This window comes from Falco punctatus (assembly GCF_963210335.1).
Source record: "Falco punctatus genome assembly, chromosome: 2".
Lineage (NCBI taxonomy): Eukaryota > Metazoa > Chordata > Aves > Falconiformes > Falconidae > Falco > Falco punctatus.
In genome coordinates this window covers 90,138,011-90,155,726 of record NC_137581.1, presented here as the reverse complement: position 1 = coordinate 90,155,726, position 17,716 = coordinate 90,138,011, and the positions used below count along the sequence as shown (strand labels likewise).

Below are 17,716 nucleotides of genomic sequence, written 5' to 3'. Positions count from 1 at the left end.
CCGCCCCGCGCGGCGCGCGCCCACCCCCACGGCGCCGCTGCAGCCCCCGCGCGCATATAGGCTCCTCCGCCGCACTCCCCGCGCCGCCGCCGCCTCCTCCAGGCATGGCACAGGGCTCTACCTCACTATGGCAGCAGCAGCGCGGCACAGCACCCTGGACTTCCTGCTCGGCGCCACAGGTAACCGCCGCGGCGGGGGAGAGGAGAGAGAGAGAGGGAGGGGGCGCGTCCTGTGTGCCCCCCCGCCCCAGTCGCGCCCCGCCTCCCCTCGCCCCCGCCGAGGAAGCGGCGCGGCCGCCGGCCCGCCAGGCCCCGCGCGGCCGCCCCCTCCGCCGGGCCTCCCTCTGGCGCCCGTCCCCGGCCGCGGGTCCCCCCCCGGTGCTCGCCCCTGCGGGCGGGCAGCTGCCCCCGCGCTGCCCGGGGCCTCCGTGCCGCCGCCCCCGCCCCCGGTAGGCGGGCGGCCCGCTGCGGCCTCCTAGCCCTGAGCCCGCCGTGGAGCGGCCCCCCGCGCTGGGGCAGCCCGGCTCGGGGCGAGGCGGCGGTGCGGGGCCGGGGGGGTGTCGCGCAGGTGCCCCGGCCGGTCACCGCGGCGGGCTCCGGCCGGCCGCCCGCCAGGGCGGGCTTTCTCCGCTGGCGGCAGGGGGAAGCGGTGGTTGCCGCGCCGCGGGCCCGGGGGGGAGGGCGGGCCTGGCCGTTGTCGAGCGGCCGGGCTGGGGCGCCCCGCGGAGCCCGCCTCGGCTCGGCGCTCCGGTCAGCGCGGCCCTTGCACCGCGCCTCGGACGGCGGCGATGGAACGGGCCGGTACCTCGCGCGGGGCGGGGCGGGGCGCGGTGCCTGCGTGCCTTGTCACTTCGGTGTGCCCCCAGCCTCGTCGCGAAATCGCGAAGGAAGTGATTAGCAGTGAAACGCGGGATGAGCCACCGGCTGTTTCAGCGCTGTACTCGGTTATCTGTAGGGGGCATGTTCGAGCCAGAACGCGAGGAGGGCACCACGTTTCTCAACGGCCAAGATGGGTGAAAGGGTTTAACTGGGGGCGGGGGGGGTGTCAAAGTCGGGTGGCGAGGCCGGTGAGCGCCGAGCAGGGCCCCGCTCGGGCTGGCGCTCCCGCCCCGCTCCCCGCTGGGACAGGCCCTTCCTGCGGCCGGCGTGCCTGGGGGGCTGACCCGCTGGGCCGGCCCCCTCTCTTTTCATTTCCCCCTTTTGGAGGGAGGTGTGAAGGCAGTTCCCCACATCTACAGATAAAAATCTATCATTAGCTTGATTTGAGAGAGAGGTTCCCGACCCCAGGGGCTTTGCTGCGTGCTATGTCTTTCGTGGCGTTGCTGTGTTTGCGCTTCGGTGAGCCAGGAGCAGAGAAGGGGGAGGTGTTGATGAAGTTGGTTCCAAACAGTGTGCCATAGCTGCTGTGTTTCATGGTAAAAGTCTTGCAGTTTCCATTTTTACAGAGACCTCTTTTACAGGGCAATTTGGCCACTCTAATGGTGACTTAATGGTAAATGAGATAGCACTGCCATTTTCCTTGCACCTTGTGCTTGTCTAACCTAGCATGAGCGGAATTGGGAAGCTAAATCAGTCTAAAATCAATTTTTGTGGATGCCACTCAGCCCACACAATTACCTCTTTGTCTGTTTAGCTCCCTGAACTATCTGACCCTTCCACAGATGCCAGTTATGGATGTAATCCTTGAACACGTGAATTACAAGGGAAAAGAGTAGAACTTAGGCTTATTTTCAATGCACCTAAGTTAATTGGCTGCTCTTGATACAAAAACTATGCCGTTATTTAAATAGGGAGTGTGGTAATGATATGAAATGTTGTCTTGCTTTCAGGTAGGTTTGCTATTCCATTTCCCTTTACTTTTGAAGACAACGTTTGGGTTGTCTTCCAGTCAAGATGAATATGCCTAGATGAGGGGGGGGGGGGATAGACCAACTGTAGAAGTGTTGCTGTGTAGATTGAAGCAGGGAAGAAACCTTTGTTCTTTCTTTTATATGTTTCAGCACAATAGACATCTCTAGTGAGATGCGAAGAACTTTCTTCCACCCGTGGCAGCTCTGAAGTTGGCTTGTACTTTTCATGTGGAGTTTTTCTTCTTGTCTAGTGCTTATGGCCCAAAGCATAAAGGGTTGTATATGGAGGAAAAAATTGTGAATATACATTTGTAGCTTGTGTTAAAGGAATTCAAGCTTAATGCTGAATCATGGATCATCAACTAGCTGAGGCTTTTACTGTAAGTTATGTAGACAATAAAACTTCTGAATGATCTGGAATGCCATGGAATGGCATTTAGTAAAATGAGATGTATATTTTTCGACCTTCTGATCTTGTGAGGATAACATGTTACTTCTGCCTCTCAGCTGAGGTTGTTGCATTTTTATTTTTCTATTCTAGAGAATGCAGAATCTTTTAACTTTGTAAATACATAACTCTGTTCCTCAAAACATTAGCTGTGTCGTCAGCTTTTGACAAACATGTAGTTAGTATTAGGAATTAGTATAGCTGTTAAATTTGCCAGCTGGTAGGAAGGCAAGATTTTAGTCTATGAAAGCAAGTCTGTTCAATAGTTTGTGTTTCATTGCAGTGCATCTTGGAATAACATTACATGGTTATGATGTCTGTTTCTTTAAGAATCTGCTTATATATGAGATATATATGGCTGATGAAATAATTTTGAAATGGCTCTCAATGTTCATATTTACACAGTGGTTAAATGTTGTCCTAATCCTGAAGGGAAGGAAGGCTTCACTGTTATTGTCCAGTGTCATGATTGAACATGACTATAAAGGGTAGGATAGTGCTTGTGAGGTGTTAGCATTTTTCTGGCATCGGTTTCTCATGTGCTCTGTGTGTGGCTTGACTGAGGGTGAAGGCTTCTGAGGCTTTTGTGGAGTGAGGGAGGGAGGCTGTCTTTAGATATCTGTTGGATCTGGAGGACACAACTCTGCATTAGGAAGGTGGCATTCTGTCATGTGTTGATCTTGTGCAGCTATATTAGCTAGCATATGCTTGTGCTGCACAATGATGTAAATTCAATCATTCCCGCTGGCTGGCTGACTTGACATGTGCCAAAACGCTTCAATAGCAGCTCTCTGTTCTTCAGGCAGCCTAATTCTCTTGTGATACTGGACTGTGGTGCATGTTACATACATTCTTCAGGATTCAAGTGTGTACTCAACAAGGATCTTGAGAATGGTAACTAGAATAATGGATATTTTCCTAGTGTTTACCATCATCACTTCTGTAAGGTTGATGGTTGGAGCTATTGAGAGATGCCAGCAAGGTTAATGAAAATGTGGATGTGGGGGTTAGAGGAGAAAACAAGTCCTTTTATGTTGGGTTGGGGGGGGGGGGGGGGATGGGAAACACAACAGTGTCTTGGAAATGGGGCTGCATGAGATGAAGTCGCGTATTTCTACAAAAGCTTTTAGTTTTCTTCAAACTTCTCAAATTGTTTAATGTACTAAAAAAACCCTCCAAATTTAGTAAAAAGAAAAGCCTTTTTGCCTGTATTTTGAACTAGATCTATAATAATGCATCCCACCAGTTTTTAAAAATAGTAATAGGTACTTAGATAAAAACAGGGTTGAATCTTTGATAACTGGATAACACAGCCTGACTTCCTGTGATAGTCTCATCAAGAACTGGTCGAAGTAGCAACTATAGAGCTCAGTCCTTTGAGCAGAAGCATCTGTGGCCCTCAAAACCAGAAGAAAACTTAAGCAGGCAAACAGCGTAGTGCTTATGATCCTAAAATACAAAAGTGGTCTAACATTTATGAAAATGAATACCTATCACTTGGCTTCCTTCATTGGGACATAAAGGCTTTAGTCATGTCTTTCACTTCTGGACTAATGACATGAAAATATGGAGACTCTTTGAGATTTGTTTTTTTACTGGCTTCAGAAAACTGCTTTGAAAAGGTAAGAACTTGTTGGAAAATTAGTTTTAACTGTCTTCAAGTTCACTGTTTGGGTTTATTGCTGTGGGGGGATTATATAGTTCATAATACAGCTGCACAGACAGTTGTGCTGGCAACACTTGAGTCCAGGGCACAGATGGGTGAGCTGGTGGAGGAAGGCAGCAATCACCTGAGCTGGCAGTTACTGAACTAAATTTGTAAGACATTGTTGTGGGAATTGACATGCACTGGGAATGCCAGGGCTGTAGTGCAGGTAAGGCAATGCTTGGGCTTTTAAGGAAAAGGGTAAGTGGATGTCGGTGTGCAAGATCTGTTTTTCTTCATAATGAGTATTTTCATGGAGATAGGAACTAGAATGATCTCTTGTGGGCTGAGCCTTTTCTTTTGGCCCTGTCAGTGGCTTTGTTTCTGTCTGCAGGGTCCAGTACTCAATTCTGACACTGTGTAGAGAAAACTGTGGTGTGAAAATTAAGCCTGTCATCAGTAGGGATACTTGTAAATAAAAAATGGCTAATTGCTATAGTACTTATGCCTAATTGCTGTGGGATGCAGACAATATTTTAAGAGATTCTTTACCAACAGATTGTGTGAAAGGAAGCTAACTGGAATTGTGTATATGGAATTAGACTTGAAAAAGTATTTTACTTTGGTTAGTGTTTTGCTGCGTAACTGCACTTACTGGAGTCAAAATTTACAAAATAGTACTTTTGGAGGTTTTTTTAGGGGAGGCACTACCTGCTTTACAAGTTAATTAAAATATATAAAATGTCTCAGCTGAAGTATCCATTACAATGTAAGAAAGTGCCATTAGCTCTACTGGCAGTCCTGTATCTTAAATCTTGCCTTGTTTTTAAGTGTACAGGAATGCTGTCAGGTGAAGCTTTAGTATGCAGTTGGGTATAAAGATTTAAACAACCCTCAGTCCTTCCCCCCCCCCCCCCCCAGCCATTTAATAATACTGCATGGTATATTCCAGTGTTTGACGTCCTTGAAAGTGTAATAGCTAGTCATACGTGTTGTGTTCTGAAACAATGTTGATTATAAGATATAAGTTATTCCACAAAATGTTCTTTCAGTGTTGAAGCTTTTACTTAGGCTATCAAATTGTTAAATATTTGAACTGCATGCAGTTATGCTAATATTTTGATTCTTGTCTTTGTTTTGATTGGAAGCCTTAATACTCTTCATAGAGCAGGACGGTAATTTTATGTGCTGCTTCCTGACAGTGCTGATTTAAGCTTTTGGGGAGGGGAAAGAGTTGACAAGGCTTTGTTTATTTCTCCATCCCTTTGGAGCCTTGTAGTTGAGTTTCTTAACTTTTAAGGACTAATTAAAAAAATGCTTTTTGGACAGGAGAGTCTCCCAGAAACAGGAGTGTTTAAGAGAATTAAATGACAGTGAGGAGTGCTGTACTGGCTCTTCCTGTCTGCCATCTCTGAAACCTCTGCCTGAATTTCTACCTTTGAAAATTCTACATGAGTTCAGCTGCTCATGTGAGCTGTATCCTGCTGTAGTAAAGACAATTTGAAATTGGTGCTGGTTTAGCTTAATAAGCAGATAATCGGCAGTTGTAGCTGTTGAGTCGTGGTTCATCCTGCACTAAGTATGGAAATGTCAGAGAAAGCAGGAAGAAGTGACTGACACTGAAAATTTGATGTTGGTTCCAGAGTTTTTCCATGGGTTGGTCATTCTTGTTTGTGAAGGAGAAAGGCTCCAACTAATACTAAATATTCGGTAGTTTCTAAAATTATAAATTAAAAACTCATTAATAAAACCTTGGAGCACTTGGCTGTATATATAGTTATTTTAAAATTACTAGTCTCTGTAATTAGTGTTTTGGCCTAATGTACTAGTGGTGCTAGGGCTTCATTTTTCTTATGAGGCAGGTTCAGCTTCTATGACTGGAGCTGGCTGCAGTCAGCAGTAAAAACACATTGTGGGGGAATGGCATCTCTGAGCCTTGTAGCTCAGTTTAACTGGTTCTGTCAAGTATTGGGCTGTCTGAAGTGCTGAAACATCTGATTACAGTGGTGACATGTGGATGATAGGCTTATCTCTTCTTTTATGGTATGTTACCAGAATGTTTGCTGACTTGATCTGTATGTGAAGACCATGTAAATAAAGATTAAACAAGACTCAAATGCCACTGGAGCTTGCAACTTCATTATCAACCTTGGCTAAAGTTTGCAGCTAGCTTGCAGCTGCGGTTCAGGAATAGGTCTGGTTTAGTTGTGTTCCTTTAGCAGCCTGTGCCAGCGGTGTGGGCTCAGCCTGTGCTCTTGGCTGAGCTGTTTTGAGCTGAACCCTGCAGGTCTCCGTAGTCTAGTTCTGGCAGGCCTGGACTAAGAACTGGCCTGCTTTGTGTCAGAACACAAATGAGGCTTGTCAGGAGGCATTAATACAGGAATTAATAGCTTTCCATTTTTAGCAGTAAGAACTTCTGTGAACTCATTCCCTGCTTTTGTTGGTTTCTAGTTTTGAAGATTAAAATGCTTTATGAATGGAACTCTGAGAATGTCATGATCTGATTCTCCAGCATGATGTCTAGTACTGAATGGCTGCTTGCTCAGACATGAAGGAGCTGTCACCTGCAAAGGTGAAGGTTAACAACATGGGAGGTGTTTTCCATTATGGTCTGGTTTGAAGCTGTGGAACAAACTTCTATAGGAAATACAAGCTGCTTTTTAAACATCAATATTTTTTATTTCAGGTACATGTCACTGACCGTGCCTTTTTAATAGTAAAATCATTGGAAGGAGAATAAAGTGTATATGACAAGTACTAACCACTTTGCTTAATATATTTCTAGAAGATGGTCTGGTACCAGGTGATGAAAGTGGCTTGAGAGATGTAAGTGAACAGGAGAGCTGGTATTAGCTGTTCCCAAGTACGTTTTCACATTTACTGCTTTTCTGGATGGAAGGGCTACAGACGTTTCAGCAGGTTGTACTGTTTAAAATGTGAACAGTCTTTGTATGCCAGCTGATAGACTTCAGTTTATGTATTACTGAGAGTCAAATGAAGTTAGTGGAGCTGAGGCATTGAAACATTTGTTGATGTTAAAGCTCAAGCTATATATCATAAAATAAGTTTTCTCAGGGCATAAATACTCTGTAAAGGTGGTATGCCAAACTTATGTTTGAGAATGTTGTTTTGGAAATGCCTTTGGCTTACTTCTTCACCTACTGATCAGCTCTGATAAACTGTTGCGATGAAGTGTTGCAAGAAGTTTAATGAAATGCTGTCTTTCCATAGCAAAATTAAACTTGACCAAGCAGCAAATCTGGAATAGTCTATTGTGAGACCTAGATATTTAAATTGTAAAAATACTGTTTGTGGGCTGTCCAGAAGAATGTTACAAATATTTCATGTCTGTCTCTAGAGAAGTAAGTGTGGTTTCGAACAGTAGATTTCTATGAAATAGAAAAACCTGTAAGACACTTACAGGGTAAAGTAGCGACTGGGGAAAGAAAAAAGTTAAACTTTTAAAACTAAACTAATGTGATGTACAGAAATGCCAGCCACTGTTAACTTGTGGAGGCCTATAAATGTGTTTTCTTCTAGAGCTAGCAGAGTGTCAGGACTTTGGAAATGGTGCAGAATAGATCACCAGAATTAAAGTTATTGTTAACTGTAATAGGATATCGCATTACAAGTAGCTGCAATTAGATGCCAGGTGTAGAAGTACTCCTGAAGCATGTATTTTATCAAAATACAGAAATAAATAATTCATAAATGTCAAAGTGAATGGGGGACACTTAAACATTCTTTAGCTTTGCATGTGATCAATAGGAAAGGTATAGCAATTGGGCAGTTCATTACTACTTCTTTTTCTGGCTTTGTTTTTGAAGGGGCAGTACTTAAATAGTTTCTCCTTCAGAGTTGTCCTGGCTGTAGGAATTCGGCAGGTTTGGTGTCTTAAACTTTTTTTTTGTCTTGTGGAATGTTCTTGTAGGACTTGCCCTACCTAACTGAAAAACATTCCTCTAAAAGCCAGCTGAAAATAGCCTCAAGTACTTCCAGAGGGGCTTCTAAAAGTTTTGCCAAAAGCTAACAAGGCGGGGGGCGGGAGAGAAACAAAACCAAAAAAACCCCAAACAACAAAACCAACCCCTTTATAGGTTCCTGTGGTCGGCTCTTTTTAAACTTAACGAAGTGTGTTGTGATGCAGGAGTTGTCAAGAGTGAGCCTTTGGATGCTGATGAATCCACAAGCCCTGTACTTGTGCAGTAAGCAAGCCAGGAAAAGTGGGAAATCGAGCACTGGAAACAGTAACTCCTTTGTCATGTCAGATGATAATCAAAAACTTAAGTGAATAAAATCAAGGTAGATTATGGAAGGTGATCCTTTGTTTTAATTCTTTCCTTTCAAGTAGTTTCACATTCATACATGCTACAAACTTGACTTGCTGGCTCTGCTGTAGTCAGCCACTGTTAGAGCGAAAGGTTTATTTTCCTGTCTCTGGGTATTTTATTAACGATGCTTATAATAATTGAGCTCTTCTGTAGGTCAGTGTCTGTGTTTGATTGTGCTTGTATCTTTGCACTGGTACCTATCTTCAGAGAGACTTCTGTGGACAACGCATCCTGGCTCCTACAGGAATCTCTGCAAGAACCATGGCATAATGCAGAGGGCATCGATACCTCCTGTCCTTCTGAACTCTGGCTGGTGTTGCTCATCTAACGAGTGGGTAGAGATTCTGGGTGGCAGAATTTTGGAGACTAGTAGATGCATTTACTGCTACGTGTAATGAAAGTTTAATAACAAAGCTGAGCTGCTTCACTTAACTGATTTATTTTAAGCCTTTGAATTGGTCTGCATGACTTAAAATAATCTGTGCACAAGTTTGGGTGTAACAGTTCACCCAGATGGATAAATCCTACTGACCAGTTGAGGATGTAAATCTTTCTGCCTTCAGTTAAGGCTCTGATGATAACCCAGAAGTCAAAAATATATTTATTGGGGAAGTCAGTCTGTGGGCTGACAGGAAAAAAATGCTCCCTGACTAAATTTTATTAATATAGTACTTTCCTGTTAACAACATGAAATCTTAAGTTAGTCTTCATGTGTAAATGAGCTCTAAATTAGTAGCAGATGCTTTCTTCTGGTTCTTTAAAATGTATGTTGCAGTGGTGCATCTTCATTTGTGCTTGAAAAGACTTGCTAGTCTACCTAATTTCCAATGTGCAGTGTGCTTGCTTTAATCAAGCAAAATGATGATTTGTTTGGTAACACTTACATCAGCTTAGTGACTATATTAAAGCATGAGAACATAGTTTTATTTTGATGCTTTGCAGTTTGGCTCACCTGAAGGGTAGCTATCCTGTTAAGGGGAGAAAAGTAAAATGGAAGAGTGTTTTGTGCTACTAGTAAAACCTTTGTTTCTTGGTTTCTTCATTCTGCCCCTTTACTATGGTGTTTCCCCTGCTGTATCCTCTACCTGGGTGCATGCCCCTGATGTATTCCAAAAGCACTGAAAAGCATGTATTAACACCAAACCATAAAATAGATGTAGAATGACCAATGCTGTTAGGAATGTAGCATTCATTTAAAGAAAGAATGACAAAGATAGTTGCATACTTGAATCCCTTTTACATTAACGGTTGCTCAGCTTCTGTTGCAGGTTTGATGTACAGCAAAAGTCATGTTAGAGCAAGAAAAGCTCCTTGTATCAAGGATTCTTGTCTCTAATAAAGCATTTGTACCAGAGATCATATGTGATGAGGCATAAAACTACCCAACTTTGTTAGCATTCTTTACTTCCTTATTTAAATTATGTGTTTGACTGAAAAGTCATGGCAAACTGAGATAGTGAGAGTGCTGTGACATAGTCCAGTAAACCTGATGTTCTGCTCTTGCCAATTAATTAAGCTCCATGTTGTGGTGTTTTGTGATTGCATGTATTGAAATAATAAATTATTGTGACTGCATTATCTGTCCTTCTAGCAGAAGTTCACAATTTAACCTTTTCAAAAAGAAGCTTTTGTCTTAATGACTAGGTGGAAATGGAGTATTGCCTTTTAAATGCTGCCAGTGGAAGTGTTCTGACACATCACTTACATTTGAATGTGGAGCCAAACCTGCTGTTCTCATGTGTTGAATTTCAAATTGTGAGATACCTTACAGGTCATGGCTGATAAGATTATTCTTACTCTGTATGTGCTTACTGGTGGTACTTTGATATGTTACAGTACCATTATTCTGCAATTTGGCAATAGTTGGTTTTAATATTGTAATCCAGTATCTAGAATTTTATGTTTCCTTGAAGCATGAACAGCAAGACTTAAACCTCACTGATACTGGAATTTATTTTTATTGAGGCTGAGTTTACAGAAAAAATCAGGAGCTTCAGATTCACAAAACAACATGGGATATTCAATATAAAAGATCACTTCTGGTTTTACGAATACAGTAAATTAAATTTTTTGTTGTCCTAGTTTGACAAATTGAGTAGAGGAAGGTTGAAGGAGTAACTTTGTTATTGTATTTTTTCCATTACGGGAGTGGATGGAGCTGATAAACCTATAGTTGCTCAAAACTTAGTTTTATGTAGAGTTTTCCCTTAAGGGTGACTAGGGAATCTTACCCTGCTTTTGTGAAAGCGCTGAATCTCTTTTTATCAGAGCTCAGAGGAGGAAGTGGGGGAAAACAGTGATTTATGTTACTGAACCTGCATGTCGGGGAGTTATGTTTTTGTTTAATACACGTGCTTTGCACTGCTTGCAGAAGTTGAAGCAAAACCATTCCTGTTCATTGTTCATACAGCTGCTTTTAGCTGAATTCTCACTTAGCATTTTAAGTAATGACTTGCTGATTGTGTAGCCTGAACTTGAATTTTTATTGTTGTATAAAGGACTAGGGAAAAGAGGCTGTGTAGGTCTGTTCTCTTTACATTAACATTGGAGATTTGGACAAAGATTCAAGGTATTTCTTAATCTATAAAGGTGATACATGACTCTGGGCATCCTAGAAAATGTGTGCGCTAGTGTCATCTGAAAGCCCCTGTATATGGTTTGTTGCTTTGGTCACTATTACTACTAAAGTTACAGTAGTGAATTTGAAACTACAAGAAAAAGTTGAGCTTTTTAAAGGTGGTCTTGGGAAGGTTGAAGTAGCTTCCCTCCAGCATTCCTTTGTCTGAATCTGTGTTTCCACAGACCTCGTTATGGCAAGTGTCAGAGGGAAGACAAGTCAACTTTGGGAGATCCCTACATGTGGGGAACATGACGGTAGAAGGTGGGTGTAGATTATGGAAGGTGTGTGGTGCTCTTTACCCAGGACTAGGTTTCTTGTTCCTTGTAGATGTGTGACCCTGCAGGGTTTTTCTTCGCACATCTGAGTGAAGAATCTAAGACCGAAAGAAAATCGGTATAACTCCGGTCTTCAAAAGAGCAAGAAGGAAGATCCAGGGAACTGAGGGCCAGTCAACTTACCTCGATAACTGGGAAAGTGATGGAGTGAATTTTGGAAGCTATTTCCAAGCCTGTTGAGGGCTAGAAACTGGGTGTAGCTGACATGGATTTGTGAAGGGGAGATCATGCCTCACTCACCTGATAGCATTCTGTGGTTGAAATAATGGCTAGATGGAGGAGGCAGGAGTAGTGATTGCTGTTTATTTAGACTTTAGTAGGGCTTTCAACTCTGTTTCTGATAATACCTTCATGGATGAAGTGGGGAAGTACAGGTTATAATCCACAATGAGGTGGATTGAAAACCAGACTGCTGGGTCCAAGAGGTGATCAGCAACAAAGTCTACCTGGAGGCCAGTCAGTGGTTGTGCCCTCAAGGAGGGGGAGATAGTAGGTCAGTGCACCTCAGTATCTTCATTAATAACCTGGGCATTGGAACAGAGTGCATCCTTCTAGGCTTGCAGATGACGCAAAACTGGGAGGTAACTGATGCACTGTAGGTACTGGCTTGCAGGAGCCCAATGAAGTTCAACCAAATGGAACGGCAAGTCTTGCATCTTGGAAGAATGGCCCTATACACAAGTATAGGTTAGGGACAGCTTTGCCTTCCACTTAAGGATCATCTTGCTCAACTCAGCCCTACTGAGGCATATCTGGAGTGCTAGGTCCAGTGGTGGCTCTCCAGTACAAGAGGGTTGGTCCTACTGGAGTGGGCCCAGTGTAGGGCCATAAACACTATTAAAGGAGTGGAGCATCTGTCATACAAAGAGGGTAGATTAGCTGGAGCTAATCATCCTGGAGTAGAGGAGGCTCAGGAGGATTTTAACAATGCAGATTTATTTAGGTTGGAGAAGACCCTTAAGATAGAGTCCAACTGTTAACCTAACCACTACCAAGTTGGTCACTAAACCATGTCAAATTATATATAAAAATACGTAGGATATCTGATGGGGGGGGGGACGGGGACTAAGAAGATCGAGCTGGACTTTTGCTCAGTTGTGCCCTGTGTGACAGGACAAGAGACAAGACAGTGGGCAGAAATTGAAATACATGGTACTTGATCTGAACATAAGGAAACACTTTCCGTTGTGGGGGTGGTTGAACATGGGAACAAGTTACCTGCAGAGGCAGTAGAGTCTCAGTCTGTGGAGATAGTGAAAACCTGACTGCCTGTGGCCCTGAGTCGCCTGCTGTCATTGATCCTGCTCTGAGCAGGGTGTTGGATGATGTCTCCTGTTCTGTGGTAGCTACGTGACTTGCCAGAGGGGATGTACATAGAATTGACTTTTAAGTAGAAAAGTCAGACTTCAGGTGAACTACAGGCATGCTCAGGGGCATGGTCACACCATTGGCTTAAGCACTCTTTCACACTTCCCTCTCTCCTTTTAACATCAATATTAGCTCTTTAAATCCATGTTGGCAGTTTATTTTGAATGCTTCCCACACACTCCCTCACCACCCTGTCACATCTGGTGTGCAAGTGTGAATGAAGAGGCAGGAACGAGAGAGGGTGGGAGCACTCTGGTGACAGCAATTTTAGCTTGGTGTTGGTCAACACTAAAACATCTGGAGTTCAGTTCCTTGTTGGTTGGATGCTTTGGGGAAAAGGTGGCTGGTAGCTGTGGAGCATGTGTGGGAAGGGGTGGGTTAAATTTAAGTTCTGCAGAATATCGGAAGAGAGGAGGTTATTGTAAGAGGAATGTAGAGTATTTACCTGGGTATAAGGAGAATAAGTATTACGTTCTCAGAAATGCTGCAGATAGTGCATTAAAAACTTCTTGTGTCTGGCAGAGAGATTTGCTATCATATTGGGTGTATTTTGTGTGTATTTTTTGAGGCACCCTGCACTGATACAAAGGTGGTGGCAGTGCAGGGTAAGAATGAGGGTCGAATTCTCATTTTGGTAACTGCTATCTTCAAGACTGAGAGCTCATTCTGATTCATGGTTGTTTTACCCATAATTTCTAAAAGGACACTTGAATGCACTTGGTGATATGTATTGACTGGTGATTACATGGATATGCTGATAACTTCATGCACTTGCTGTTGTGGCATAGCATGGCTTGATTTAGCTGTATTAAATATGTAGCTGGAACTCCTCACAGTAAGAGTGTAGGGGGGATGTTCTGTGGAAACTTCAGGAAAAAGCAGCTTTCTACTCTCGATCTCCTGTAATGTAATACAGGATAATGAAATGGAGTGAGTGTGCAGGGAGACTTAGTTTTCTCATGGATGGGTGAATAGTCTGGCTATTTCTACCTGCTGTCCCTTTTTTTTAAGCCTCCTCATGCTGTGCATGATTCATTGATTTCTATGCATAAGTCAACGTGACAAAGTTGACTGGTGGATGTTGATTGAAAGGAATAATTTTAGTATCTATTTCTACTTCCTGCTGTTTTCTGCTTTCACAGAGCTGGCAAGGACAAAACAAAGGATTCTTCTGTGCCAGGGTTCTGACAGGAGACTTCCAAACTTAATATGTGGGAGGTGCATGTTGCTAAAGCTAGTTGGTTTTCATCTGTATCCGTTAACGTCAGGCAAAAGCTAGCTGCTCTGACCTGGGAATAGTGAAAGTGGGGGCTTTGGGTTGTGCTTGGAGGGGATCCTCTCGTTCTTGTGAGGCATGGATTGATTTTGTAGTTTTTGAAGGAAAAGGACCTGTTTAGGCATCTGCTGTCATTCTGAACTCTCTTGAGTCTGTGATATTTCTGTGGAAGCTTCCCTGGATAGTTTCTTTGAAACACTAGTGTGCTCTGTGCACTCGTTTTCCACGCAGGCAGATGCTTTTAACCAGGATAAAAGGAGTGCAATTCTTCTGAACTTTTCAAGTTGTAAGAAAAAGGTTGCTGTGCAGGAGTTGATGACTAAACAGCAACCAGTTATCTGTTGTATTATTGTATACTTTCATGTATGGGGGAGAGGGGGAGCTAGTAGGCAGGGGCTGTCAGCTTTCCGTAAACTGTGATAGCTTTTGTCCCTCTTTAATTATTTCTCCACTTGTTTTTTTGTTGCCTAAAGGAAATCTAGGCATTGAAATACAAGCACTGGAGCTTGAAGTTTCTCCTTGGCACTGGATTTTAAAATTTATGAACATCTTGCTCCCTAACACTTCTGCAGCACACTCCTAATTCTGGAGACTTACCATGATTGAGATACAATATTGGCATTGGAAAAATGCTTCAGATTAGTCTATGAGCAAGAACTCCTTTATAACACTTATAAACCTGGTTACTGTATTTCCAGTAAGTGTTGGTGGAGGGAGACACTGTGAGTGGCCTGACTTGGCTCTGGTGGGCTCTGTGCCAGAGCTGTCAGGTATGCTGCTGCAGCAGGTTGAAGGCCCAGCCTCCTGCTGTTCTCTTAAACTGCCCCAGGACCTCACCTGGCTAAAAGTGAATCTCTTGCCAGGTGTGTTCCTGTTGTCCCTTGTACCTGACACTCTTCCACCTTGTCTCTGCATATTTCCATTTCATGTAAGGCTTTTGAAGAATTGTAGGTGACAGGAAGAGTGCCTGTGTGAGAATTTCATATTTGCACTGCACAGTGACTTAATATATTGAAATAATTAATTTAAACTCTGAACTGAAACAATATTCCAGTTGGGTTGCTGTTTACAGTTAGCATTTTCTGCTTTTTAGCTCCTAATATACACTAACTCTTTAATGTGTTCTTAGTAAAGCAGTTCCCTTTTTTCTTCACTTGTCTCTGCTGAAAGTCCAGCTACCAAGGGAAAAATACATGCCTCCGCGTCTTAGTATAAGTGCTTTGATGAGTGCTGTTGGTTCCGTTACATTCTTGCTTGCTAGAGGAAACAATTCAAAGTCATGGGGTGAATATTTTCAAATGAGAGCTAATCTGTTCCCATAGCTTACTAAGATTTTGTCAAGCCTCTGGTATGAGGAGGTCTTAAACCAAAATATTTTTAGAGATGGTCTGGCTCAATAGCAAATTACTGAGCTCAGTGTTGGAGTATCTGGGTGAAACTAGCCAGTGTGCATGAGACCAGACTGGATGTGCACAGTAACACTGGACTTTGAGCTGCACTCATGTTCACAGATCACTGTCAAATAACGGCTGCTTTACTGTGGAAGTTTCAGAAGAACATCTGCAACTGCTGCACGTAATCTTTTCAAATATGCTGGGATGCCAAAACTGTCTGGCTTAGCAGGGTATTAACTCTCTTGAAAACCATGTATATCAAATCTTATACACAGTGGTTTTGTTTCAGTTCCCTGGAGTTGAAACTCTGGACTTCTTTATTCCTTCTCGCAAACAATTACTAAATATTTCAAATAGCATTCCATGCTTGATAACCAGAGTTTGTTTCCTTTTGTTCCTGAATAGCAAAAAATTGACTACTTGAATTAATGTTTTGATCTAGATTCAAAGGTGTTCCTACTGTTCTAATGCTTATTGTCCTTTTTGCTTTTCAATGCTTGCTACAGCATATCTGAGCTTGGAGTGAGGTGGTGGCTAGTGGTTTTGGGTGAGAGCTCCTGAGATTGCTGAAACTTCCTGATGCCTTCAAGCAACCACTGATGCCTCAAACATTTTAATAAGGAGACTCCAACTTTGGAGAAATAATTAGCCCTCCAAGGCAAATCTTGTGTGGTATAACCAAAAGGAGACCTGATAAAAGAGGATGTTGTTGGTTTAATTTCCTAAACTTAATAGCATAGTAGGAAGAGCTCAAATGAAGCTTGTGCCTGGCTGCTTAGCAAAGAAGTCTGCTGCTGAATGAAGGGCAGCTTGTGAGGGATTAGTATGTTCATGGAGCAGAAAAATGTCTGTGATTTGTGCTGCAGTCTTTGCCCAGACACACCTAGCAGGAATCTTTGAAGCTGTTAAAGGCAGATAGACTAAATGTGGTATGAGCACTTAAGCTCTTCCAGGTTCTGTTCTCTGTCTTCCTACTTCAGTATCTTGTAGGAGCTGCAGAAGAAGTGGTCTGGGGGTTAATTGCATATGGGTTCAGTTCTGGTTTCATGGCAGCTTGCTGGCCTGGAAGGGTATGCTATGCGTTATTATTTTGTTTGATGTGATGGTGACATGAGAAATACGTTAAAAGAAGGACGTGAGCATGGGTTTTGTAAAAGATGAGGGAGAAGGTAAAGGAGTGGGGCAAGGAAGCAAATGTCAAGCAAGAAGAGGGGACCACATGTCTGAAGTGGCAAGGATTCTTTGTGAATATACTGGCCTTGAAGCATCTACTCTGATCCTCACCAAAAGAGTGGTGATGTTTACACTTGCAGAAGCTGCAAGTTTAAAGTGAATGGTGCAAAGTTCCCTTCCCAGTACAAAGCTGCAGGGACTGGAACCAGTTTAAGAACTGTGGCTGTAATTATGGCCCCATTTCTTTTATACTTTTGATGTCCCAAAAACATGTTGGCTTGATTGGTGGCCGCTTACTGCTGTAACCATGGTTACTGGGCAGATAAACTCTGTACTCCAGTCCTTAATTACTGCCTGTGCTGTGGTGGTGCCTGACTGATGCTGGATAGGAAGTGTAAAAACTCACTGGTACAAGTGATGTAGAATTTGACAGGAGGGTAGAGAAGGAAACAAGCGTCACAGTGGTAGCGGACTGTGTGTGGGGTCCTTAATGATTAAGGGTAAAAATCATCAATGGTGCTATTTTTGGTTGTATTTCACCCTAACTTGCAACATGGAGAGTTAATGAGGAAGGTGTAGATGTAAAGCAAATAATTCTCAAACATGCATTCAAAATCAGACAGTAAGAGCAGTAAGAAGTGCAGCTCCTTTCCACTTTTATTAACTACCCTTGACAAGTTATTGGGGAATTGGCTTGCTCTTCACTTTGTGTTGAAGAAAATTAAAGTAAATGTTTTATCTGTTATTTCAGTCTGGTTAAAACATGCAGGGATAATTGATTCCAGGCTTTACAGATGGGCAAACACAGGTTTCAAGAAATCGCATTTTTAGCTTCGTCTACTGTGGAGTTGTGTAGAGGTGATAGATGAGCTGAACTTGGTATAGACTTTCTTGTTTGTCTGTTTGAAGCCTGTACAAATCGGCAACGTTCTAGAAACAATTGCTGATAACATGTGCAAGCAACACTTGCTGGTTCAAAGGTACATGCATTTGGTTGCAGGGAGTAAAACAAAATAGTTGCGTTGGGAATAACTCTTTAAAAGTTGGCATGGGGGAACAGTGTGTCAGGGCTGAAGCGTTTGGTTATAAACTGTGCTCCATAATATGGCTATGCCAGGTGATTTCTTTGATAGACTAAGTCCTGGTTTTATTTTTGACACTATTGAGATATTGCATGACTAATAGTGGCTTAGTTTTGTTTTTGAAGCAAAAATTATGATACTTGCCTCAATGGGACAGGCTGTAGATTAATATTTTGTTAGCTCTCCCACTGGCAC

The 17,716-nt window shown here is 43.0% G+C and overlaps 1 protein-coding gene across 1 annotated transcript in view; it reads left to right on the top strand.

Moving 5' to 3' along the window:
• SMS (spermine synthase) overlaps positions 1-17,716 on the top strand; it is a 51,029-nt gene continuing 33,313 nt past the window's right edge. The window contains exon 1 of the mRNA XM_080377591.1: positions 1-179. Within this exon, the coding sequence (XP_080233717.1) occupies positions 128-179 (52 nt within the window). The 5' untranslated portion in view covers positions 1-127. The remainder of the gene's footprint in view (positions 180-17,716) is intronic.